The sequence below is a fragment of the Synchiropus splendidus genome, chromosome 18 (genome assembly GCF_027744825.2).
Source record: "Synchiropus splendidus isolate RoL2022-P1 chromosome 18, RoL_Sspl_1.0, whole genome shotgun sequence".
Classification (NCBI taxonomy): domain Eukaryota; kingdom Metazoa; phylum Chordata; class Actinopteri; order Syngnathiformes; family Callionymidae; genus Synchiropus; species Synchiropus splendidus.
The window spans coordinates 446,014-470,477 of record NC_071351.1 but is presented as its reverse complement, the minus strand read 5'-3'; the positions used below and the strand labels follow the sequence as shown (position 1 = coordinate 470,477).

At 53.5% G+C, this 24,464-nt stretch overlaps 4 protein-coding genes across 17 annotated transcripts in view; 3 read left to right on the top strand and 1 right to left on the bottom strand.

The window, feature by feature from the left end:
- Positions 1 to 8,486, top strand: part of scn8aa (sodium channel, voltage gated, type VIII, alpha subunit a) — a 28,669-nt gene extending 20,183 nt beyond the window's left edge. For 7 of the 10 annotated variants that reach the window (XM_053850444.1, XM_053850446.1, XM_053850452.1 and 4 more), the window contains 7 exons: positions 205 to 327; positions 3,219 to 3,503; positions 3,573 to 3,626; positions 3,889 to 4,026; positions 4,105 to 4,209; positions 4,292 to 4,562; positions 4,644 to 8,486. In XM_053850444.1, coding sequence (XP_053706419.1) covers positions 205 to 327; positions 3,219 to 3,503; positions 3,573 to 3,626; positions 3,889 to 4,026; positions 4,105 to 4,209; positions 4,292 to 4,562; positions 4,644 to 5,803 — 2,136 coding nt within the window. In that variant the 3' untranslated portion in view covers positions 5,804 to 8,486. The remainder of the gene's footprint in view (positions 1 to 204; positions 328 to 3,218; positions 3,504 to 3,572; positions 3,627 to 3,888; positions 4,027 to 4,104; positions 4,210 to 4,291; positions 4,563 to 4,643) is intronic. The other 3 variants (XM_053850451.1, XM_053850454.1, XM_053850453.1) reach the window with 1 other exon arrangement.
- Positions 8,487 to 9,210: 724 nt separating this feature from the next.
- LOC128750166 (glucagon-1-like) lies at positions 9,211 to 11,704 on the bottom strand. The gene is made up of 3 exons (XM_053850478.1): positions 11,544 to 11,704; positions 10,714 to 10,872; positions 9,211 to 9,326 (listed from the first exon to the last, which is right to left on the bottom strand). Exons 1-3 carry the CDS (start codon positions 11,621 to 11,623, stop codon positions 9,287 to 9,289), a joined length of 279 nt encoding a protein of 92 aa, XP_053706453.1. The 5' UTR covers positions 11,624 to 11,704; the 3' UTR covers positions 9,211 to 9,286.
- A 1,608-nt stretch (positions 11,705 to 13,312) lies between these two features.
- LOC128750161 (differentially expressed in FDCP 6 homolog) lies at positions 13,313 to 18,623 on the top strand. 3 transcript variants are annotated; one of them, XM_053850461.1, is made up of 11 exons: positions 13,315 to 13,483; positions 14,846 to 14,986; positions 15,046 to 15,231; positions 15,530 to 15,757; positions 15,816 to 15,962; positions 16,206 to 16,314; positions 17,367 to 17,665; positions 17,723 to 17,889; positions 17,952 to 18,150; positions 18,214 to 18,304; positions 18,364 to 18,622. In XM_053850461.1, the coding sequence occupies exons 1-11, from the start codon at positions 13,388 to 13,390 to the stop codon at positions 18,546 to 18,548; spliced, it is 1,848 nt and encodes a 615-aa protein (XP_053706436.1). In that variant the 5' UTR covers positions 13,315 to 13,387; the 3' UTR covers positions 18,549 to 18,622. The 3 variants fall into 3 exon arrangements, with proteins under 3 accessions (XP_053706437.1, XP_053706438.1, XP_053706436.1); XM_053850462.1 differs by lacking the exon at positions 14,846 to 14,986 and having other exon boundaries at positions 13,313 to 13,483; positions 18,364 to 18,623; XM_053850463.1 differs by lacking the exons at positions 14,846 to 14,986; positions 15,046 to 15,231 and having other exon boundaries at positions 13,314 to 13,483.
- Positions 18,624 to 18,885: 262 nt separating this feature from the next.
- On the top strand, positions 18,886 to 24,421 carry ppardb (peroxisome proliferator-activated receptor delta b). 3 transcript variants are annotated; one of them, XM_053850476.1, is made up of 8 exons: positions 18,886 to 19,257; positions 20,348 to 20,811; positions 20,878 to 21,032; positions 21,097 to 21,235; positions 22,912 to 23,114; positions 23,421 to 23,627; positions 23,706 to 23,949; positions 24,017 to 24,419. In XM_053850476.1, exons 2-8 carry the CDS (start codon positions 20,490 to 20,492, stop codon positions 24,262 to 24,264), a joined length of 1,518 nt encoding a protein of 505 aa, XP_053706451.1. In that variant the 5' UTR covers positions 18,886 to 19,257; positions 20,348 to 20,489; the 3' UTR covers positions 24,265 to 24,419. The 3 variants fall into 3 exon arrangements, with proteins under 3 accessions (XP_053706451.1, XP_053706449.1, XP_053706450.1); XM_053850474.1 differs by having other exon boundaries at positions 20,348 to 21,032; positions 24,017 to 24,421; XM_053850475.1 differs by having other exon boundaries at positions 23,706 to 24,366.
- Positions 24,422 to 24,464: the final 43 nt, after the last annotated feature.

Here is a 24,464-nt window from a genome sequence, read left to right as displayed (position 1 = left end):
TACGGCCGACTGCTACTAAAGCGTCCAGGCATACGAGCGATACTAAGCCATGACCTTGTCTCTGAGCGTGCAGGCATGTATTGGGATACATGCCTGCACGCCAATAGATGTCTGTGTGTCGCTTCAGCCGGGCCGACTCTTCCCTAGTGAACGTTCTCTCCTCTAACAGTCTGGAACCTCTTTTGCTTCTCTGTTTTTGTTCAGGTGTCTATAGTCAGCCTTGTAGCTAATGCGCTGGGCTACTCCGATCTAGGGCCCATTAAATCACTAAGGACACTAAGAGCCTTGAGACCCCTCAGAGCCTTGTCACGTTTTGAAGGGATGAGGGTAAGATCCAAAGCTAAGCAGCTGATCCTTCCGCATGCCCATTCTACAATTTCAAGCATGCTAGATCTGATCTTTCAAAAGCAAGAACAAACTAGGATGACAAAAAAGTCCAAACCTTTGGGGACGGGGGGTTGTTTTTGGTTTTTTTTTCTTGTTTTATAAAGAAAGCAAAACACTCCGATTTCACCTCTCCATGTGCAGCTCTCTGCCATTTCTTTGCACCAGTCACGTCATGATGCAGCTCACAGCCTCTTTAGCTTCTGCCTCCATTTACATTCGTCAATTGAATCCAAGTCTTTTGACTGAAAATGACCCACCAATTTCTCTCAATGCTTCTGAAGCTGCCTCATCACACCAGTGAACTGCTGGGAAGCTGATGTGCTCATCAGAATGTCTTTTTTTAATTGGCCAAAGTCGCAGCCAAGCAGCTGTACATGCCATCTCATACAACATCTTGATCAATGGTAGCTCTTCATGTGACCTGGCGATCGACCACTGACCCTCTCCCACACCCCACCCCACCCCACCCCATCCCTCGATGCATCCAGAACAACCAGCAGGAACCAAGAAGCCACAACAACCTTCTGTGCGACCAGTCACACCAGCTGAAATGGATCAATTGGGTTTCCCTGCTTCGGCAGAAAGTCGAGAGCAATTGGGCTTCTGTGTGCGACTGGTCATCGCAAGAGGTTGCATCGGGCTGTTGTTACCTGAAGGCCTCCTGTTTGTCTCCTCCTACTATTCCTCTCATCTCTGAATACTCTTGGACTGGTTTCTTTGTCTTCTAGTTTGAGCTTTTCTCTACTTAAAGCCCACGTTAGTCCCATCTGTGCAACTCCCACTCCACCCGCCTTCCCACGCTCCACCCTCCCGACTCTCCTCACGACTCCATTTCGGCCCAGTTTAGACTGGATTGGGCCGTGTCTCCCGCTTGCCTGGGATCATTGAGCATCAGGGACTGCACTCTGTGGCTCGGGGAGGAAAGTATTTGTGGAGCTTCTGCCAACCAGATTTTGTTTATAGGAATTGTTTGAAGACTGCACAATCCGTTTGAGTTCTCGGAAAGCAGGCAGGAGCTCAGCAAATCGGGCTGGCTGCCATTCTGTCGTCCTCTGTGTGACTGAATGCTGCGTCCTGTTCCCTCCCAGCGCCACTCGTAAGTTGCAACAGGCCCTGTTCATTGTCAGGATGAGGTCGGAGGTCGGCCGACGTTCCTGGCTTTAGTTATCTGAGAATGTGTCGTCAAGTGTCGGGCGGTATGGGCCAACCCTTTTTTCAGAACCGCAATTCATTTGTAGAGTTGGCATTCACTTGAATGACACCTGTGTGATAAAAACTGAAGCCAAGTCGTCTTGCACTGACTCCCTGTTCCGACAGGATCGCGGTGCTTGGCCAGATGTCGCTCCCAGTAGAACTTCTGAAAGTGGGCAGTTGGATCCAAGTGGATCTCCTTCTGTGGAGGGTCCCGCCGCTGCCCTCCGAGGAGTGCCCCATCTTAGTGCTGCCAAAAGATAGGAAGTGAAGTGGCGACCGTACCGCCCGGCGCTGGAGCCTGAAATGACGACCGGGGGGACGAGACAGTCATTCTAGTTCAGTGTCCTGGGGAGGAACATTTGTTCATCGGCAGAATGAGACTCAGCATTCCAATTAGACCTTGGACTTGGGAAGCTAACGTCTCCATTACCCATCAGCCCTCGTTTCTATGAATGTTCCGTGGCTGTGAGGGAGAAGAGGGGCGACCAAATGGGTCTGCTGTATTTGGAAAAGTTTGGCTTGGATCAGTTTGGAGGCCGTTTTTGTTTGGACTGAGAACAGTAGAATCTGAAGTCAACACAATAAATAAGTGAATAGAGAAGAGCTTGGATGGAGGGATGGCATCATTCTTCAAGCAACAGCTACAACGGGTCGTGAGAGTGGGGAGCCCTTCATTCCGTCAATGTTTTCTCAATATGGTCTCTTCCTAGTGTCTCACATATGCTTGCTAGTTTTTCCAGCCAATTGGAGGAAGCTCAGTAGCTGCCATCTCTCCATCCACACAGTTCTCTATCTCTTTGTTTATTGACCCCAGCGGTTCTTGAGTTTGCACAATGTCATGTAACACGCATGTACTATAACTGCAGATGCACACATGCATTTTCGAGAGCCATTTTCCTCCGGGCCCAGCGTCTGCAGCGTCATTGCTCCAGGACATAGAGTCCTGACACTGAGAGCAACATTCACACACGTTGAAGCCGAGAGCACGTCCAACAATTTTGCCGTGTAACCCACACGATTGTGAAGTTGCGTGATGGCGGCGGCGTGGAGGACCGAGGAGGAAAATGGCTGAACCACAGACGTGCATGCTCAGCTGTCTGCCTGAGAGCTGCTGGTCGGCTGAGCCCATCACTGCGCTTGATGCTGTCCGGATTTGAAGATGGACATGAACTTGACTCACTTGTATCACATGACTGGGGTTTGAATGAGATTTACGCTTATGGTGGGTTTAAAGAGCCAACACTTCAGAATGGTAGGACAACCGCGTGAGCTCAGGAGATATCTGCGAAGACTGCGTCATGCGACGGCAGTTTTCCTCATACAAATATGTATCGCGGCGTTCAAGTCCCTTAGTTGTCAAGAAAAGAATAGTGGACATTCACCCCCCTGAGCTGGATTCAATGCTGGCGTTGGAAGCACAGCAGACACCGTGCAGTAAGTTAAGAAAGACCAATGTGAGGGGGGGGATTGTTGAGAATCTCCGCCAAGCTCAGGTCAGTTTTGCGTCACGGAAAGGTTCAACTGAGCACGAGGGATATGAGATGCCATCCCATTCTGAAGTGTCTGGTTTGTTTTGAAATGTCGCCGTCCTTGTTTCTGGACTCTCACACTGGTCTTTCTCCCCTGCTCTGGTCTAGGTGGTAGTCAACGCCTTGGTGGGCGCCATCCCCTCCATTATGAATGTGTTGCTGGTTTGCCTCATCTTTTGGCTGATTTTTAGTATCATGGGCGTCAACTTGTTCGCCGGCAAGTACTACTTCTGTTTCAATGAGACATCAGAGGAATACTTTCCGGTGGATGTGGTCAACAACAAGACCCAGTGTGAAGCACTCATTCACGAGAACAACACCGAGGTCCGCTGGAAGAACGTCAAGATCAACTTTGACAATGTCGGTGCTGGTTACCTGGCTCTCCTGCAAGTGGTGAGACTCTCGCTTGGACTCCACACCTTTTTGCTCTGTTTTGAGGATTACAACAATGTTCTTTTCCAGGCAACGTTCAAAGGTTGGATGGACATCATGTACGCAGCTGTGGACTCCAGAGAGGTGGGTGTCTTTGGATGACTGACTTGTCAGCTTATTGCTCTGAGGAGGACCTTGGTCCGAAACGCAAATGAGCACACAGTGCTCTGAATAAGCGAGGAATCTCGAGAGTTGTGTGAACGCAACACAACCTTTCACCTGTGAATTTATCGCTCAGAAAACAGGTGAGGGCGTCTTGACTTCTAGGGTCGCGACTGGAAGTTGGACCGGTGCAAATGACTCCCAGGAAGTCCTCTGACACTGTCGCTCTTGTGTCACGCTCCAGGTGGAGGATCAGCCGGACTACGAAGTCAACATCTACATGTACATCTACTTTGTTGTTTTCATCATCTTTGGCTCATTCTTCACGCTCAACCTCTTCATCGGTGTGATCATCGACAACTTCAACCAGCAGAAGAAAAAGATAAGAGATTTTCCATCTGAAGGACACGGTGTCTTCAGACGAGTAGGATTATGACCAGATCTCCTTTGTCCTTTTCACTTTGGAGGTCAGGATATCTTCATGACAGAAGAACAGAAGAAGTACTACAACGCCATGAAAAAGCTGGGCTCCAAAAAACCCCAGAAGCCCATCCCACGTCCACAGGTCCAGTGCACACTTTGCTCTCTGCTATGACTCCTGAGTCCTGATGGATGTGGGCTCAAATTCTTCACATCTGTCTTCTCAGAACAAAATCCAAGGAATGGTCTTCGACTTTGTCACCCAGCAAGTCTTCGACATCTCCATCATGATCTTGATCTGCCTCAACATGGTGACCATGATGGTGGAGACAGATGATCAGTCCGACGAAACAGAGTTGGTCCTCTATTGGGTCAACTTCATCTTCATTGTGGTCTTCACCACGGAATTCCTGCTGAAGCTCTTTGCTCTCCGCCACTACTACTTCACCAACGGCTGGAATATCTTCGACGTGGTCGTGGTCATCTTGTCCATCGTTGGTGAGTTAAAAACAAAAGAAGAGCCCTGATGTGGTCACCGGGTTTTCAGAGTCTAAAACCCATCTCTTCCTGCTCTCCTAGGGATGTTCCTGGCCGACCTCATTGAGAAATACTTTGTATCCCCAACCTTGTTCAGGGTGATCCGCCTGGCTCGGATCGGTCGAATCCTGCGTCTCATCAAAGGAGCCAAAGGTATCCGAACTCTGCTCTTCGCTCTGATGATGTCACTGCCTGCGCTGTTCAACATCGGGCTCCTGCTGTTCTTGGTCATGTTTATCTTCTCCATTTTTGGAATGTCAAACTTTGGTTACGTGAAACACGGGGCAGGGATCGATGACCTGTACAATTTTGAGACCTTCGGCAACAGCATGATCATCTTGTTCATGATCACCACGTCGGCCGGCTGGGACGGTTTGCTCCTGCCCATCCTCAACTACCCCCCCGACTGTGACCCTAACCTGGAGAACCCAGGCACGTCTGTGAAGGGCGACTGCGGAAACCCCTCGGTGGGGATCTTCTTCTTTGTCATGTACATCATCATATCCTTCCTGATTGTGGTGAACATGTACATCGCCATCATCCTGGAGAACTTCAGCGTGGCCACGGAGGAGAGCGCTGACCCTCTGAGCGAGGACGACTTTGAGACCTTTTACGAAATCTGGGAGAAGTTTGATCCCACTGCCTCTCAGTTCATCACCTTCGCCAAGCTTTCGGACTTTGCAGACGCTCTGGAACACCCTCTCCGCGTGCCCAAGCCCAACACCATCGAACTCATCGCCATGGACATGCCCATGGTGAGCGGCGACCGCATCCACTGCCTGGACATCCTGTTTGCCTTCACCAAGCGAGTGCTGGGAGACAGCGGCGAGCTGGACATGCTCAGGCAACAGATGGAGGAGCGCTTCGTGGCGGCCAACCCCTCCAAGGTGTCGTACGAGCCCATCACCACGACGCTGCGCCGCAAACAGGAAGATGTCTCCGCCAGGATCATCCAGAACGCCTATCGCGCTCACCTCATCAGGCGCGGGATTATCTTCAAGCGCCGCACCTTTACCAACAATAAGCTGGAGAACGGCGGGACCAACCCTGAGAAGAAGGAGAGCACACCATCCACAGCCTCGCTGCCCTCCTATGACAGTGTGACCAAGCCAGATAAGGAGAAGCAGGACGACAACAAAGAGGAGTGGGCCCGCAAAGACAAGGACAAAAACCAAAAAGACGAGTGGGAATCCAAGTGTTAGGCTCACCTGACTGGAAGCACCGACTCCACCACTCCAAGAAATGTAGAAACCCGATCTATAGCGACTAAAAAAAAAAGAAGAACAAACATGTTTACAGACTGGAATAGTGACTGAGGCAACGTGGTTTCTTTTGTCATCACAGACAGCTGTACCAAACACAATCAGTTTATTGTGGAACTTTGCTGCAAAGTGAGCGCCAGGCCGGGCCGACACGGTTGGCCGCACATGTCACTTGGGGACCAACTGCCAAATGCACACAACCCTCCAGTGTTTTGGAGAACAGCGAAATTCCTGCCACCACTGATCCACCACAGCTCCAGGCCCGGGGACGACCCTGCACAGGTGGGGTCGCACCAGAACTGTCTCCGCCTGATGCTGCGTGCCCTTGTTTTTTCAAAAGAAAACGGCCAGTTCAGCGACGAAGGAATCAGTAGCGAGGCGCGGAGGAACCCAGAGCTGTAGACCAGATGTTTGGTTTGTTAGCGCTTCGTAGGCTCGCCTCCTCACATGAGTCGAGCAGCAAAAAAAAGAGAGAAACATTCAGCCCCTGTCACTCATCCTCTCATCCTTGTTGTTCCCACGCTGGAAAAGACTTTTCTGTTGGTTGTTTTTTACACCAGGGTCATTGTCATTGTTCAGACCCAGGCTGGAGGAGGCAGATAAATAATAATTGTGCTCGTTCAATGCATAGAAATGACTTGCATGAAGGCATGTTTTGATCCGGAGTCATGCATGAGAAATCATAGTCCACGAGACACATGCCACACTGCGGCGGAGCGACGGCTGAGGTCCAGAGGCACCATCCCGCCTGGTTCGCTTTGGATCGAGGACGCGACATGTCCTACACCACACATGCGTTTCCTGTGCTCGGTTGACGTCGAGGAGAAAACGGGACCAAATTGGAGTTTTGTAGGATTTCTGTCACTCGCCCATGTAGTCAGGTGACCATTCATCAAAGTTTTAGAAGATAGAAGCCTCACGTCATGCTCTCCACCGGGACACCGGGAGGGACGTCCGAAACCAGCCATGTGGCCAACTGCCTTGTCGGGCTCACATGTGTCTGAGCGGCGGCTCGCCGCCAAGGGCTCGTGCTTCTGTTCGACTGTTGATTCTGGTGGTTTTGGTCCATGATATCAGGGAGGTGGACGTGGACCCAGGCAGAGGTGGGACCTCCCGCCGAGGAGAGCCCCCGGGTGGGGCCTGTCCTCGTGCGTCTGTGGGACCTCGGAACACTGTGTGCTGTCGGACCCGGGCTTGCGCTGTCTCTTCACATGCCTGCAGGTTTTCACTTTGAAACATCACGCGGCGTCAACAGTCGTCATGTTAGATCATCAGCAGTGGTCACGCTCGTACTTGAGCTTTGTGGGTGATTGTCGTGTCAAAGCCGAGGGTCGCTCCTCCGGTCTTCCTGCCATTTTCTACACAGGAGTGATGGTCCTATTACTCGCACCACTGAATGCCATTCGGTGTGTCGAACACTGCCTGTACCAGAAACCCGTCTGTCCGTTTACACGATGACGTCTGTGTTGGGCTGCTGCACTAAAACCAAATACATTCCCAGTGAAGCGCGCGCGCGGAGGAGGAGGAGGAGAGCGTCGATGTACCACGTTCATCTTGGATGTAACCTTTTTAGACTCACAGAAAACAGTAAAAAGACAAAAAAAGAAACACTGTACACTGTACAGCGCAGGCTCCGATGGCACAATCGCTGAACCACCTTTTTGAGAGAAACTATAAATATTGTATCATAACATTTTATTTGATCGGCATGCTTGTGGTGTTTTGTTTTTTGTAAATATGGAATTTTAAAAATGTTACGACTACTAATCAAAAGAAGAAGAACAGAACCAATAACCTAGATCGGCTTCCAGCTTCGTCACATTTGTTACCTTTTGGATTTTCTGAGACACTTTTCACTTGATTGATGGAAACCTGAATGAAATATAGATGCTCTATAATGCGACAGATATATATATATATATAAATATATATATATATATATAAATGTATACATATATGTCTATATGTATATACGTGGAACAAAGACACATTTGAGTTCTGTGCAACACGTGGCTGGATGTTTCTGGAGCTGCTGGATTGTAGCCTGATCTGGAGGAGGAAAATGTTCCCAGCACACGCATCACGCTGACTCACGGTCTCACCTCACTGCGCACGGCGCCGCGGCCCTCCATCCTTGATCTCACCACCTGCTCTGCATCCTCACCCTCACCTTTGGTTTCTGAGTGTCCACTCGATGGCATGTGCCTTTTCTGCTTTTTCAGCCAATTTGGAGCCGCTGCACTAAAACGGGACACAACAGACAGGAGTTTTGTGGGGTTGGGTGATGACGTCTTCTCCGTGTTGACAACCGTCTCGTTCTTCTGTGTTCCACTCAGCTTGAGAAGAAGCAGCTCGCCTTCCGTCTTTCTGTGTCCATCCGAAGTTTATTTTTGTATCCATGTTGCGTTCTGAGGTTCTTTTCTGGCATGGTTTGACGTCATTTTCTTTCTGCTAACAGAGAAAAAAAAACCACGCTTTTCTCATTCAGACACGACGCGAAAAGAGCAAATAGGAAACGACGTGTGTTGCACAAAAGCACTGGGACTCTTGGTACGAATATACGAACGATTGTCTTCATTTGAGCACGAACCTTTTTATGACCAATAAAGCAGCCTTCCAGTTATCGCGGCTGTGGGACTCTCCTTTCTTGGCGCCCGTAGCGCCCCCTGCTGGTGGGAGGACCGGCTGGAAGGCAAACTTCGGTGTCTTCCCGGGACCTTCGTTCGGACCCAACTCCGCTTCCTCGGCGGGATCGTCAGGAAAGGCTGGTCCAGGTTGCGGTCACCAGCCCGTGCTCTTATCGGACCCCTGTGGTTCCCAGTGGGATGATGGCGAGCCTGCGGACTGATGGACCTAAAGTGCTGTTGTGGTAAGTGAGCGGCTTTTACACACAATGACCTTATTGAATTTGTGAAAAGACACTTTACTCCTTCAGAACGATCCGAGAGCGTGAGGCACTTTTGCTTGGTGGTCGAGTGTTCGCCGAGGCTAGTGAACACGGGGTTTCTCGCAGGATTTGAGATGTTTGTGAGAAGAGACTGACGTGCACGAGACGCTGCTTGGTCCATCTGCCCCTGAAACCCATTCATTGATTTATCAATGACCGATGGAGGTGTCAGGATGTCAGGAGGGGGGAGGGGGGGAGGGGGGTCTCTGCATTGCAGATACATGAACCCTGGTTGGGATGGGGTGGGGGGCGTGGGGCTGATGTTCCAGACATGCCAAACACGACGGAGGAGAGCGCCCCACTTCTCCAGAGCCACGCCTCCCCACTCCATGAGAAGAAGAAGAAGAAGAAGAAGCGTCTCCGTGTCCTGAAACCTTTTAATGTCAAATAGCTGTGCGGACGCCAATTAGACAAAGTCACTTCTGTTGCAGTGGTGAAACGATTCTTGGAAACCTTGTGGTCGCCGTCCCTCCATGTCAGATCTCTGCTGCAAAGTGGAACACTTCCTCGTGACACCTGGGGGGAGGGGGGGGAGATAGAAGGGGGGAGAGAGAGAGGGAGAGAGAGAGGGAGGGGAGAGAGAGAGGGAGAAGCGGGGGAGAGGGAGAGAGAGAGGGGGAGAGAGAGAGAGGGAGAAGCGGGGGAGAGGGAGAGAGAGAGGGAGGGGAGAGAGAGAGAGGGAGAAGCGGGGGAGAGGGAGAGAGAGAAGGGGGGAGAGAGAGGGGGGAGAGAGAGAGAGAAGGGGGGAGAGAGAGGGGGGAGAGAGAGAGAGAAGGGGGGAGAGCAGGGGGAGAGTGAGCGAGAGAGAGAGAGAGGCACAGTCACACACACTGAAAGTGTCGGACTGGTGTCAGTGAAGCCCTGTGCTTCAGGTGCACTTGGTTCCAAACGGGGCCCGGGACACCACTCCGCCGTCACCATTCTGAACCATGACACCTTGGTCGAAGTGGGCAGCAGTGTTTTAGCCTGCTCCTCTGTGGCATCCTTCCGTGAACACGCCTCAGTGGAAGACTTTCTCAGCGGCCGACGGTCATCAATGTAGTGAGTTGTCAGACTCGCGTAAGATTGCCAAGATGTCCACGCATCACTTGTAATGCCCCCCTGACTGTTGACTGAAGCTTACTTTTCACCTTTTCTCTGACTGACTGGTGCGTGTTTGGGATAACAGACGTTTGCGAGACACCTTAACGTAGTGTGGCTCTGTTACTTTCATTAGCCGCCTGAAGCCCTCGTTTTCAGCGACAGAAGACGGCACATATCTTTGCAAACGAAGCCCGCAATCGCTTCAGTTATTTAGACAGAGCGTGCAGAATTACCCGCTGGTGGTAAAGTTCACTGGAGTTTCATTTGTTGTGGCCCGGTGGATGGCTGGGAAAGGAGCGCTGGGTGATGTCGCGTCACGTGACTCGTGAGGTCGTCAAAGGCCTTGGACTTCACCCGGAGAATAAGTGTCAAAAGGTCAATTAATGAATCCGATCTTTGGACCTAGGAATCGATTTTATGGAATTGATGTAGGAATGGATTCAGAATGGTTTTGAAACACAGCACTAATATATCAGTACATGTCCCAGTCTGGCGGGTGGTGTCATGGCGTGCTGTCCTGCCTCCTCTTGTATTGTCTGCCTTGTTTGTTCAGCTGTGTTCACCGTGACTTGGAACCAGCCAGTAAAGTGTCCTGCCCTGGACGTGCTCTGCTTCTTCCTCTACAACGCAGAAGCGGCAGACGACATGTGAATGCGCTTTTCTCTCTGCTGAACAAACCAGGTCCAGCGGGCGCCAGCGAGCACCCCGAGCGCTTCATGCTTGTCTGCTGTGTTTTGGCGGGACTGACTGCCACTGGAGGTTTGGATTTCAAAATGCCCATCTGCCACTTTTCTCCTGCCTCCACAGACGGTCCACTCACCCGTCCTTCTTGCTGGTGGCCAGCCACTGCACAAAGTTCCTGGCTTTGAGCTTGTCCAGGTGCTGCGTGAAGTCACTGCTGAACGTGCCGTCCGAGTGTCGCTTGAGGTTCTGCATCTCGGTGTCGTCTGTCCTCCTCCTCTGCTGCGGTCGCCACCTGCTGACAGTGGAAGCTCAGCTTGCTCTCATGACCCCCACCCCCTTATGCATTCGCCATGCGTGTGGTGGTCAACATTGAGGTCTCAGTATGTTTGGCCGGCCTCTGTGTCTCCAGTGTTTTCTGTGTTGGCAGTCTCGATGCTGTGCCTTCCCTGTTTGCCTGCTGCCGTCGCCACAGTGCGAGGAATACAGGCAGCCTCAGCTCATTCAGGACAGGAAACAGCTTCCTGCTTGTGGAAGCTGTTTCTGGAAAGCGCACCCCTTCAGCACAACAGCTGACACGCACAGGTCACCTGGCATCATGTTAGAGCCCGTTGCCCAGTTCTTCCGTGCCACACCACTGTCCCGAAATGGTCCACAGTTGACATGTGTGCTGTGGAATTCACCTGGTGGAGCGCCGGGGTGTCTGGTTTTGTGGCTACATGGCACTCACATCACACTCTCAGCCCATATCCCCAGGGAGCAGAAGCACAGAAAGCCCTGTCACAACCACAATTTCAAAATCTCCATTCCACACCCCCCCCCCCATCTTTTTCTCCCGGAATGGACTTTGGAGCGGTGGGAAGTGGTGTTTGTCCAAACCAGGTGAAAGCTCCATTTGAGGGTTGACGGAGTCGGAGTAACAGATTTCCTCCCGAGGGTGCTGCGAGCGTCGCATCACGTTCTGCTTACCTTCGGATTTGGACGAGGAGCCGCTCCTCACTCCGCGGCCAAAGCAGCACAGCCAGCACACAGAGCAGAAGTATTCTCATCCCGGGAGAGACGACGAGCACGACTTGTGATGCCTCACGCAGAACTTCTGCAGCGTGATGCCAGTGTGCATGAAGGGAGCCCTGTTTTTATCCCCTGGCCCTGCTCTGACTCCCGGCTCACCTCCACAGCTGATGCCCTGCCTCCTCATTAGACTCCACATCCGTGCCAGGAAGGTCCCCTCTCGTGGGTCAGAGGTCGGCCTGGACTCCTCCGCTTGATTGGGCCAGCAGCAGGTGCGACCAGAGCCCGGCTCCTCCGACTGATGACTCCCACGTGACCCGGAGACGCAGGTTTTCTTAACCCTTTCCAAAAGTGCCAGTGGCCGACATGAGAGTGTGTGACGGTCGCTGTGATGATGCCTCACAAACAGGAAGTGGAAGTCACTCGGGTGAGTCTTGTCTTGTGTGGTCTCCTGTTTTTTTCCTCGTACGAACCTACGAATGTTCTCGTAGGTATGTGATAATGCATAGATAAAAGCGACTCCCTGTGGCGGTCCAGAGCTTGCGTGCTGGGGAGCAGCTTGTTGGCTCGTGCACTTGGCAGCAGGGGGGTCACTTCTGTGACTGGCCATTCTCCTCTCTGCTCCCAGGCTCAAGCGTCGATGTCGCACGGATGTGGCTCTCTGTGGTCGAGCTTCAGTCCGGTGAGGGCAACTGCCCCAGAAGCCTTTCTGTAAGTCAAGTCATAGAGTCAAGGACTGGAGGAATAGAAGTCATAGTTGTAGAGTAAAGTCACAATAAAGAAAAGGCGACAAACAATATGGTGAATGCACTCATGACTCATTACATCACTCTTGTGTGTGTAAAGCAGTCGGCTGAATGACGCCCCGAGCTGGACACCCTGACACGCTGCACCTCTCCCACCTGGGGACAGACAGCAAAGGCGGTGCACCTTGGTCACACAGTGCCCTCTACAGGCCCAAACTGCCACTACCGTTAACCTCAGACGACGACAGGACCAGTGGCCTTTTGGGGGGTTGTTGAATGAACACACTGGTTTGCACAATCCAGTCGTAAAAACAACTTCATTTTCAATGGAATAATGGCTTCTCTTGTTCCTCCCAACGGCATCATCTACCGATCAGAACCAACACATCTGTCGATGATGCCGTCAACCAGGCCCCTCGTTTCCTTCATGTCCATCCGTGTCAAACTTGGATGGCAGACCTGTAGAGACTGGGAAGTCAGACGTCATGCAGAGTCACCACGTGCAGCACACAGCTCCGACACCTTCACAGCCTTTTTTTTTCATGATCAGAGTCACAATGACTGTATTTATCCGAGGGAAATGGCCTTTCGTTACTCAAACTCAAGACAAAAGAGGGGTGAAGAGATAAGATCATATTGTATGTTGCTCAAGGAAAGAAAAACATTGTCATATACACGAGGTCGGCAATAGAGCAGAGCGTCTGAACACATCGACAGCGTGTGTGCACCTGAGAAATGACCGTCAGAAAGTGTGACAGGCGGCACCGTCACGTCCCGTGGAGGTCCACAGATGACCCTCCTTCCTGCGCGCACATATCATCAACACATTGCTTTTGCAAGACTCTTCAGACCAGAGCGGTCTGGTTGACCTCAGAACGCACAGCCCTGCTCCCCCGCCAGCCCAACACGAGGCTCTGGCAGGTTGGCTGACTGGCCAGCAGGGGTCGCTGCGACCCGGCAGCGGTGACAGAGTGAGTGAGTGAGTGAGTGAGTGACAGCCAGCGTCAGCAGCAGAGAGGAGGAAGAGGGAGCGCAGCAGGAAACTGACGTGCAGACATGGACCTGCGCTCCGAACTGCTCAAGTCCATCTGGTACGGATTCACCGCCCTGGACCTGGAGAAGAGCGGGAAGGTGTCCAAGTCACAGCTGAAGGTGAGTGGAGGCGCGCGCCAGGCTGTCTGTCGGAGAGCCGCGGTGTTCAGCGCTGCACTTCCTGCCGCGCGCGGTTCCGCTGTCGCTCTGAGACTTCTCAACTCTCCTGCACCTCCACCGCCTCATCTGATGCTGCACGTAGTAACCGTTCTTTTGCTCGAAGCTCTGGATGCCTGTGCGCGCGCGCGCGTGTCTACACCTTATTATTTGCCACACATTCTGGGAAACACTGGGGACTTTTTTAAACACATTAAAAGCTCAGTTTGAGGGTGATTGTAACTGGGTTTCGGAGTCGTGGTTCAGGTGAACCACTTGTTTTGGAAGGGAGGTCCTCACAAAGTACAGATACAAACGCGCGTGTGTGTGTGAGAGAGTTGAGCGGGGCCCTCGGTCCTGACACGTGCTGAAGGCTGGTCTCCGGCTGACACTGCAGGGATCCTCATGACATAGTCACCGTCAGGACAATGCGCAGACATTGTTGCTCCCGCTCGCTCTCTCTCTCTCTCTCTCTCTCTCTCTCTCTCTCTCTCTCTGTCGGAGCGAGCGTTGATCTCCTCAGGCCGACGTCAGCGGGCCAGGCGTCAGTCCGCCTCCTGTGGCACCGGACTGCCCCGTGACCAGGATTATCCTCCTCAGCGGCAGGTGACGGAGGCAGCGGTGAAGCCGGTGCGAGACGGAGAGTCCGACAGAGTGGCGTTTAGAGGGCGAGCGCGGTCATGGAGTCACCACTTTTCTGGATCTCCACGAAGTGCTTTCAAATGAGAGCTTAAAAAACATGGCTCAAGGTCGAGCTGGCGGTGGGCAGAGGAGGATGAATGAAGTGGAGCAGAGTGAGGCCCACAGCAGGGTCCCATCCACCGGCCTGGACGCTCCTGCACCGGGGCACTCAAACCTTCCACAGCTGTGAAACGGCATTCACGAGATGGGCTTTCTTTTCTTTTCTCAAGAGGGCAGAAAGCCGTAAAAGTGACGTGAGAATCTATCAAAGTATGGCAGAGTTCTGCCAGAAATAACTGTACAAGTGAAGCGTCTGTGGCCCCCGTCCCATTCCCCCGCTAGCCGTTCAGTGGCCTCCTCTCTGTTCTGAGATGACGCTTGGTCTCTGTCCTCGACTGGAGTCGGAGCTTCTGGAGCGCCACGCACTAACGTGACTGGAGGAGAAAGAAATCTAGAAATCAGAAGGTTCATTTCTCAGAAGAGCTGTGTCGGCATCCCGTCCATGGAACGTGTTGCATCGATCTAAATCGTGAACAGCACTCGATATTCTCTGCGTGAATGTTCATGTGACGGTTGAATGGGTCAAGTGTATCAGGGGACACACTTGAGAAACAGCGAGGTGTAGCTCTGCGTCGTGCTCCCCAGGTGCTGTCCCACAACCTGTGCACGGTGCTGAACATCCCTCATGACCCAGTGGCTTTAGAGGAACATTTCAGAGACGACGACGACGGCCCGGTGTCCAGTCAGGGCTACATGCCTTATCTCAACAAATACATCCTGGACAAGGTCAGATGGACGCTCTCGTGGACCTTGTTGAGGCCCTACAGTTTCCCGTGTCTCCGCAGGTGGTGGAAGGTTCTTTCAACAAGGAGAGTGTGGACGAGCTCTGCTGGACCCTGACGGCAAAGAAGAACTACCTGCCAGACAGGAGCAGCAGCAGCATCCTTCCCGAGAGAGATGCCTTCCGACTCTGGTGCCTTTTCAACTTCTTGTCTGAGGACAAGTACCCCCTGGTCATGGTCCCTGATGAGGTGAGGGCTCAGGAGCCCGGGGCCACATTGGAGAGGCCGCACACTCGATTCCTGGTTTTAACGCGGGAGGCTTTCGTAGACGCTGGGGCTGTTTTTCATCGAGACGGAAAAGTCTTGAGATTTCCTTTTCCTGCAGCCGCTCATGTCGGTTTCCTGTGTCGAGCTGCCTTCACCGCTGCTGCTGAGATCAAGATCTTAGTCTGAAAATTCAAGCTGCTTTCGTTGGTTTGGTTTGGTTGTCAACCTGTTGGAAACACCACTCGATCACATCACACAGCTTTTCTTGTGCTTCCCGGAGGTGGTCTACCTCCTGAAGAAGATCTGCACTGCCATGAGCGTGGAGTTCAACTGTGGAGAGGTGGAGGACTTCTTGAGCCAGGATTGTGTGCAGCAGAGCGGCATCACGGTCTGGGCTTTCCTGGACATGATGAACTCCGGGAAGATCTTCAGAGGCGTGGACAAAAGCATCATCAGCATGGCAGTGGAGGAAGTCTACAGAGAAGTCGTGGGTGATGTCCTCAAAGAGGTGAAGGCGGCTGGCGCTCTGGTGCCTGAGCAGCATGTAACTCGCGTCTGCGTCACAGGGCTACATGTGGAAAAAAGGTCAGCTGAGGAGAAACTGGAAGGAACGCTGGTTCACTCTGAGGCCGAGCAACTTTTCCTACTACACCAGTGAGGACCGCCGGGACTGTCAGGGGAACATCGGTCTGGATGGGAACTGTTGTGTGGAGGTGAGATCTGGATCCCCTTCAGTTTGTGCCACGACCTGCAGCTGAATCACTCTGTGGTTAAAGTGGCACACAAACACGTTGTTCCTCTTTGAAACCTGTGTCGTCACAACTTCCTGCTCAAACATCAGCCACTCTGCTTCACTGTTTGTGCTGTGACTCGCTGAGGAGCCACGCGGTGGACCGGCGGAGTCGCTTCTCCACAAAGGTTGCGTGTGTCTCATTGCGGTGTTTCTCGTCGTGAAGGTGCTGCCAGATCGTGACGGGAAGAGGTGCATGTTCTGCCTGAAGACCTTATCCAAGACGTATGAGATGAGCGCGTCTGACACCAAGCAGAGGCAGGAGTGGACGACAGGTGGGCACACAGCAGCATGTCGGCTCAGCAGGTCCACTGTTCAGTGGACTGGTGAATGACAATACATTGACGCTGGTGCATCAGCAGGCAGCAGAGGTGACATATGTGCTGTGGACACATGGACCAAACCACGATTGTCATTTTGACTGCACTATTTAAAAATGTCATTTTCATTGCTTTGAGGATGTTCATGGAGAAGTACAGAGAAGGTCAGAAGGAGCTCCCGACCTGGAGAAAGGGTGCGACAGAGTGCCAAGAGAGGTATTGTGGTGTTGTACGAGGGCGTCTGGAGTGGCAGAGACGTGTGTCGGAGTGGTGCAGCACATGTGTGTCAGGTGTGAGACGGCGGTGAGGTGTTCTGCAGGTGGAACTGAGGAGCTCAAGGTGGAGGTGGATCGGCGCCAAGGCTCAGCTCTGAGCCCCTTCTTGTTTGCCACGGTGATGGACAGTTGACAGATGAGCTTAGACGAGAAGCCCCTTGGACCGTGATGTTTGCAGATGACATTGTGATCAATGGTGAGAGCAGGGAGCCAGTGGAAGATCAGCTAGAGAGGTGAAGATGCTGAGCTTCTCTCTGGGATGATGATAGGATCAGAGGCACAGCAGCACATGTGCTCAGGTGTTCAGGAGACCAAGTCAGAGAGGCTGGATGGAGATGGTTTGGACATGGACAGAGGAGAGAGAGAGAGCCAGTGCATTGGTAGATGAAGATGTTGAGATGTTGGAAGTGCCAGGCAGAAGGTGGAGAGGAAGGCCACAGAGGAGATGGATGGAGGTGGTGAAGGAGGACATGAGGTCTGGAGGTTTGAGAGGGGAGGAAGCAGAGGACAGGGGGAGACGGAGGAAGGTGAGAGAAAGAAGATTCATGAGCAAAACTTTGAGTAATGGTGGTGGAGCTTCACCTGCGCTGAGAGCCAATCACACCAATTCTCAGGAGGGAGGCAGAACCTCATGGTGGCTAAACCAATCGTGAAGCCTGTCGGTGGGCGAATCATCGTCTTACCTTATTTTCAGTCTGCTCCTCTCTCGACTCCTCTTCTCCTCCATCTCAGCCATTCAAACAGCCATCAGGCTCCAGGTTGAAGGGAAGTCATCGCTCCACAAAGATCTGAAGCTGAAGCGCCGTGAACAGCGAGAGCAGCGTGAGAAGAGGAGGCAAGCCAAGGAGGAGGAGCTACTGAGGCTCCGGGCTCTGCAGGAGGAGCGCGAACATAAGCTGGCCGAGCTGGAGCTGCTGAAGGAGGCGCAGAAGCAGGCCCAGGCTCTCCTGGAGCAGGACGAGCAGCGAAGGCGGGAGCAGCACGAACATCTCCAGCAAGCTCTGGAGGTGCAGCTGCGTGAGGCAGAGCAGGTGAGTTGCCGCAGCCAGGACGAGGTGAGCGACTTCATGGTGCTCCTGCTGCCCCAGGCGCGGGTCAGCATGCAGGCAGAGATTGCTCTGAAGGAGGAGGAAGCAGAGAAGCAGAGAAAGAGAATCCACGAGTTGGAGGAGATGCAGAGGCGTTTGGAGGAGGCACTGCAACAGGAGATCAAAGCCAGGCTGGACGAGGAGGCCTTTCGCTACGCTCAGGCCGGGTAAGATGGACGCTCTTTCCTCAGCTCAAACACTCACTGTCACTTTACTTGGACCCGCTCAGGCTGCTGGCAGAGGAGGAGGAGAAGATGAAGGCCCTCATGGGCCTGCAGGAGGAGCAGGAAGAGTACATCCTGAAGACTCAGCGGGAGAAGCAGGAGCTGAAACAGGAAATGGAGGCCAAGTCCCAGGCTCTGGAGGAGGCACAGAGAGAGCTGGAGGAGGTGCGGGCCAACCGCCACAAAGTGGACCAGGACGTCGTGGTACGGGACCACAACAAGAGCCGGCTGAGATTCCAAAGGCTCAGCAGTATGTTTGTTTTCCAGGCGGCTCAGAGGAAGCTCCGCCAGGCCAGCACCAACGTCAAGCACTGGAACGTTCAAATGAACCGTCTAATGCGACCCATTGGACCCGGAGGTGAGCTGACCTGGCTCAAACGTTTGCCACTGAGATGCTTGACACCACTCTGCTTCCAGAGAAACGGCCGTCCGTGGGAAGCAGCTTCTCATCCTTCCAGATCCCGACCCAGCGAGACCCGGGTCTGCGCCTCAGACGGAGATCCGACTCTGAGGAGCGCGACGACGAGAGCAAAGAGAACATTGACTCCAGAGAAGAGAAGCCACACTCTGGACCGGCAAACGGGGACGTGGACATCCCATAATAATGTGCTGCGCTGCAGCCCATGGTTCAGGCGTTATTAAAAAGATCTCACAGTCATCTGTGCCCTCTCTGCTTGTATTTCGAGTGTGTTTTCCGTGACTTCTCGGTGGCGGTTGTGTCTTCCGTCTCTGGTGAAGCCAGTGGAGGTTCATGCCCCAGAGATTCAGCGGGACCACCCGTGCTGCGTGACCAGTGGGTCAGACCCCAGTCGGTCCCGGATGTTTCCGTGAACCTCTGTCCTCACCCGCGTTCCTGTCGGGCCAGGCTCCCTGTTGAATCTGCCGGGCCGACTGCGTCCTGACACGTGACGTGTGACGTCGGCGGGGAGGGGAGGGGAGTCTGTGGGAAGCTAGCTGCGATGTTGTTGTCGGTCGTGGACGAAGAGTAAACAGCGTTGATCTCGGACTGCGCGACGAGTGGAGCCGCCGCCGCCGCCGCCTCGTCTGTCCTTCGCGGCCTCGGGGGCGAGTCTGGCAGACGGAGCTCGAGCTCCACCCGGAACTTCAGACTCGGGCTTCCCCCGCTCACCAGAACTCCTGCGGTGGACTTCACACAACTTGTCAACAGCGGCTCGATCTGGGACCGGGGTCGTGGCCCGCGCTCTGGACCTGATCCGCGCACAGGCGGCCGCAGCCAGCGAGTGAGAAGAGGCTGGCTGACTCGTCGGTGTCTTGGGACTCGGGAATGTGGCTCAGTCCGCTCCACTCAAGGTGAGCAGCTAACTAGCCGAGGGTGCTAGCCGCGCCGCGGCAGGTCAGCAGCCAAACTCCGCTCTCGTGGCGCCTGACGAGGCTCGGGTGTTGGTCAGGACTCTGTACGTGGTTCAGATCAGCTCCCAGAACCAGAGGGGCGGGTTTGTGGGAAGAGTGTGCGCTTCATCTGGAGGGCTTTGCGCCGCGCGAGCGTGACATTCAACACTCTCAGACGAGGGGAACACGCTTTACACCGAGCACGTCGGGTCCTCTGGTTCTCACGTCGACGGGTTCGTCCACCGCGGGGGGGCTCAGTTCCACGAAGTCCACCGCCCCCTGCCGGCCGCCGCTCGTCACTGCGCGCACAGTGCGTGCCGCTGACCCCGGCCAGGGACTGGGCTCCAGGGACTGGGCTCCAGGCGCTGACCCCGGCCAGGCGCTGGGCTCCAGGCGCTGGGCTCCAGGCGCTGGGCTCCAGGCGAGGGGCTCCAGGCGAATCATGGCCCTGCGTTTCCTGGCGCTGTGTTTGTCTTTGCAGTCGCTGGTTGACGTACTCACATGTCATCAGTGTGGGAGCCGGACTTTGACAGGTCAAGGCCTCAGTGTTGGATGACTTTGATGTCATCACATGGTCCATTGGAGTTTTGCCACAGTCCCCTGAGCAAGCACCGGTGACCTCTTCAGACCAGATCCAGCATTAGAGGTGGACTGCAGGGGAATGGCGTGGCCTGACTCTGCCCCACGTCTGGCTGGATGGCAGCTCACTTGACCGCAGTGAGGTGCCGTCGGCTCGTGTTGGCTGGAAGGAGGCGTCGCTTCACCCCTTGGTTGAAACAGTGGAAAGCTTCCATGCTCATGTCAAAGTCAGTCCAAGGGAATGATAGTGTAATATGACAGTGCGGTTGTAGAAATGCTACCACGTTTGTTGTGTTGTTTTAGACGAATTGGAAAAGGAATGGGCTGGGAGGGGCAGCAGCATGCCGGCAGGGTCGTATGAACACGCCGAGCATCATCCCACCTTCACTGTGCCGACCACGAGCCCAGTATTTGTAGTTGGAATGGTTTGTTCAGTAGCTTGTGGTGTCATAAAAAGCCGTTCTCTTCTCAGCACTTGGAACTCGTGCCACACACAGATGGATGTTGAGTGAACCTGTCCCCTCTCGGGTTGTCGTGCAGCATGCAACCTTTTGATCCGGTGGAAACATGATGGCCACGTGACAGCAAGTGAGTCGCTCACCCAGGCCGGGACCATGGATGGGTTCCAGCGCGGTGCCTCCGAGCAGCAAGGTGGAGTGAACGGCTACTGCAAGGCCAGCCCCCCTCAGGCCTGTGCTGACGCCAGATGGAGCCCCAGTGATGTGGAGTCACAGGGATCAGACAGCGGGGGCGGCACCAGTGTGTCGGAGCTGACGGACCTGCAGGACCCTAAGTCCCGAGAAAGTGACGACTGTGAGGAGAAAGAGGAAACTCCAGCCTCGAGAATTCTGAGATGTCCCAAGAAGAGACGCGAGCAGGACAGTCAGGACCAAGCAAAGAGCTGTCAGAAGAGTCAAGTTTCCACCAGCTGCACAGGTGAGCGTCCAGCTCTGTACTGCACAAGAGAAGGGAAGGCGTGTCACAACACTTCTGCTTCCTCAGACCTGTCCAACACATCATCGTCCTCCCTGTCGGAGCAACTCTGCCTCGGGGGCCGGGAAGACAGCAGCGCATCGGGGATCAGTGTGGAGTGTAAGATCTGTGGAGACAACGCCTCTGGCTTCCACTACGGCGTCCACGCGTGCGAGGGCTGTAAGGTAAAGTCATGGCGGACAGGTCAGTGCGCTGCAGCGTTGATGGCGTCCTGCTTTTGGGTTTCAGGGCTTCTTCAGACGTACTGTACGCATGAAACTGGACTATGAGCGCTGTGAGCGTTCGTGCAAGATCCAGAAGAAGAATCGCAATAAGTGCCAGTATTGTCGCTTCCAAAAGTGCCTGTCTTTGGGAATGTCTCATGACGGTGAGTCTAACTTGTTGTCCATTCATTTGCACATTCAGCGCTGCTATGAGAACAAAGTCCTGCTTCATTCCGATTTCTCTGATCCAATTCACTGTGGTCCCCGCGTCACATTAGTCATTGTCGGAGGACGTGCAGTATCGTCTGATTTTATGACTGTTTTATCAGTGGTTTTCTTGATGTCCGGATGGACCCGTGGGTGTCGTTTCATTTGTTTGGAGGATCCAATGTGCACTTTTACAGGAGCAGAGAGTGTGTGTGGAGCAGAGTCGGTTCAGTTTCAGTCCCAAATTGTGTCATTTCATTTGGTGTGGTCTTAGTCTATGAGAAGTGCAGTAGGTTTTGTCAACGTAAATGTTTGCTGAGACGTTTGTAAAGGGCAATATGTTTCCGTTATATGATACCGTCATCTCCGGACGACAAGCCGCTGCGTTTCTCTCGCCGTCTGAGCCCTGCGGCTTGTACAACAGCACAGTTCATATGTGGATTTTTACACAGGCTTTTCATTGACCCTTAAAGCCCTCAGAATGTGCTGTTTTCACCCGCGTGTCCACAGCTTCGTCCTCAGAGTGGATCAGCCTCTGAGACCCGCAGTGGTGTCGGAACTTTCGGCACGCAGGTGAAAACAGGGCATTTTGAGGGCTTCCATGTGAATCAGAGAAGTGAGACTCTGTCTCCAGACCAAGTGCGTTTGGCTCAGAAGTCCAACGTGAGCACAGGCGGGTCGGGTTGTGGCCGCGGACTTGATCCCGGCTGGAGAGCTGCACCTCGTCTATTGTGAGAGCAGCGTGGAGCGACCCAGACGCTCCGTATTACGCAGCTTGTTTCTGCTATTTCCTCACTCTGGAAGCAGGACCCCGTGTTTTTAAGCCGGTGCACCACTGACCTGTCCACAGCGCAGACAGCACCGCGGAACCTCCGGCTTCTCGTGTGATGTGCACTCTATGGTCTGGAAATGACGGTAATAGAGGTCTTCTGTAGCTGTGAGGAGTTGTGGACCTGGTCTCTGGCACTGTCTCCAGATCTGCCTGCCTGTCTGATGAAAGTGGACCGCGTGCAGATGGGTGTGTGTATGTGCACACTGTGCTCTCTGTCTCGCATCACTCTTTCTCATGAGGATTCCCAAGACAGAAAGGATGGAGGAGGCGACTGTTTGCATGTCCTCTCTGATGTTCGTCAGTGTTGTGCAATCTTCACTCCATGCTTGTGTATTTGTGTTTGTTAAAAATATATATTTTGACCCAGTCAGGCGCCTGACAAGGTGGAGGATCGTAAGGTTATTTCCCAACACTCTGCTGCGCGGTCACCCAGAAAGAGCCAATGGTGGGGACAGTATGGGCCGTGCACGTGTGCGGGATGGTGAGGAGGGGTCGATGACCTCACGACTGTCACTCGACAAGGACGTCACAGATCTGTCCTAAATTGTACCAGCTTTGTTTAGCTTTACAGCTACATAACCCCCTCAACAACATGTTGTGGGACGGATATTGGACTCGGAGTCCCGTGACATGACCGTCTCCTGTTGGTGAGCTCACAACTGGAGGGAGTCACCCATGCCCAGAAAATGGAAGTGTGTCAATAAAGTCTAACGTGACTGTCTAAATAGAAGAAATCATCCAGTGGCGTGAGCCGAGCACACAATGGATCTGCAGCTTTGTCCCATCTCTGTGTCCTCTTAGCAATACGATACGGACGGATGCCGGAGGCTGAGAGGAAGAAGCTGGTGGCTGGACTGCTGGCAGAGGAACGAACCCTTGGCAAACCTGGGGGTTCTGACCTCAAGACCTTGGCGAAGCAGGTCAACGCGGCGTATTTGAAGAACCTCAGCATGACCAAGAGAAGAGCTCGCAGCATTCTTTCGGGCAAAACCAACAGCACTTCGGTACGTTCCCACTCCGAGAGCCCGGCCAGGTCGCTGTGGCGCTGTGTCATGTTTGACTGCTGAATGGTGCAAAGTCAGGGTACTGTTCAAAGCTGGTCCCTGGCTGGGGAGGGGGACGCTTGTAACGCCTGCGTTATTTCAGGTTCCCCTCATGTACTTTGCTCTCTCCCAGAGTTTCCTGCTGCGCTCGTCCCTGGCGCTGCCTCGATGTAAAAATAATGCAATTGTTAGATGGACGTCAGTGGCAGCTGACTGTCAAAGCTTTTCCATGTTGGTCAACGCTCTGCCCCACCTGTGTTCGTCCAGCCGTTTGTCATCTATGACGTGGACACCTTGTGGAAGGCGGAGAGTGGCCTGGTCTGGAGCCAGCTCGTACCTGGAGCGCCCCTCACCAAAGAGATCGGAGTCCATGTTTTCTACCGCTGCCAGTGCACAACGGTTGAGACGGTGAGAGAGCTGACGGAGTTTGCCAAGAGCATTCCAGGGTTTGTGGACCTTTTCCTCAACGACCAGGTATGCTGCAGCCCCCCTCCCCCCGTCCCCCCATGGCCACGGCTCCCCTCGTCGGTGACAGAGGTGGGTCTTCCGCAGGTGACCTTGCTGAAGTATGGTGTCCATGAAGCCATCTTTGCCATGTTGCCGTCTCTCATGAACAAAGACGGTCTTCTGGTGGCCAACGGCAAGGGATTTGTGACCAGAGAGTTCCTTCGCAGCTTAAGAAAGCCCTTCAGTGAGATCATGGAGCCCAAGTTCGAGTTTGCCGTCAAGTTCAACGCGCTGGAGCTGGACGACAGTGACCTGGCCCTCTTTGTGGCTGCCATTATTTTGTGTGGAGGTATTGGGACACGGAGCTCTCCTGTCGCGGCCGGAGGTCTGGCTGACCTTTTGTGCTCTGCCTCCAGATCGTCCCGGGTTAATGAATGTGAAGCAGGTGGAGCAGCGTCAGGACAGCATCCTGCAAGCTCTGGACCTCCATCTCCAAGCAAACCACTCAGACTCTGTCTACCTCTTCCCCAAGTTGCTGCAGAAGATGGCCGATCTCCGTCAGCTGGTCACAGAAAACGCTCAGCTGGTCCAGAAGATCAAGAAAACAGAATCTGAGACGTCACTACACCCACTTCTGCAGGAGATTTACAAGGACATGTACTAGCGCCGGGGGGGGTCCCTGCTCACTGTTACGAGAGTGTTTGTCGATCCGTGCAACGCAGCGGCGCCAAGCTTGGGTTTGGGAGACAATCGCGACCATTTTCTCACGGAGATGTGTTACCATTGTGTTTGTTCAGAACTGACCTCAGATCAGCGTTCTGTGCTTTGACTGCGCAGAGACAACAGACTCAGCTAGAGAAGAGG

Coding starts and splice junctions, on each gene's coding strand:
- LOC128750166 (XM_053850478.1), bottom strand. CDS start 11,623: ATGAGAATACTTCTGCTCTGTGTGCTGGCTGTGCTGCTTTGGCCGCGG. Junction 10,873..11,543: donor CTCCTCGTCCAAATCCGAAG/GTAAGCAGAACG, acceptor TTCCACTGTCAG/CAGGTGGCGACCGCAGCAGA. Junction 9,327..10,713: donor GCCACCAGCAAGAAGGACGG/GTGAGTGGACCG, acceptor CCCTCCCCCCAG/GTGTCACGAGGAAGTGTTCC.
- LOC128750161 (XM_053850461.1), top strand. CDS start 13,388: ATGGACCTGCGCTCCGAACTGCTCAAGTCCATCTGGTACGGATTCACC. Junction 15,758..15,815: donor TGGGTGATGTCCTCAAAGAG/GTGAAGGCGGCT, acceptor TCTGCGTCACAG/GGCTACATGTGGAAAAAAGG. Junction 18,305..18,363: donor GCGACCCATTGGACCCGGAG/GTGAGCTGACCT, acceptor CTCTGCTTCCAG/AGAAACGGCCGTCCGTGGGA.
- ppardb (XM_053850474.1), top strand. CDS start 20,490: ATGGATGGGTTCCAGCGCGGTGCCTCCGAGCAGCAAGGTGGAGTGAAC. Junction 21,236..22,911: donor TTTGGGAATGTCTCATGACG/GTGAGTCTAACT, acceptor GTGTCCTCTTAG/CAATACGATACGGACGGATG. Junction 23,950..24,016: donor TGCCATTATTTTGTGTGGAG/GTATTGGGACAC, acceptor CTCTGCCTCCAG/ATCGTCCCGGGTTAATGAAT.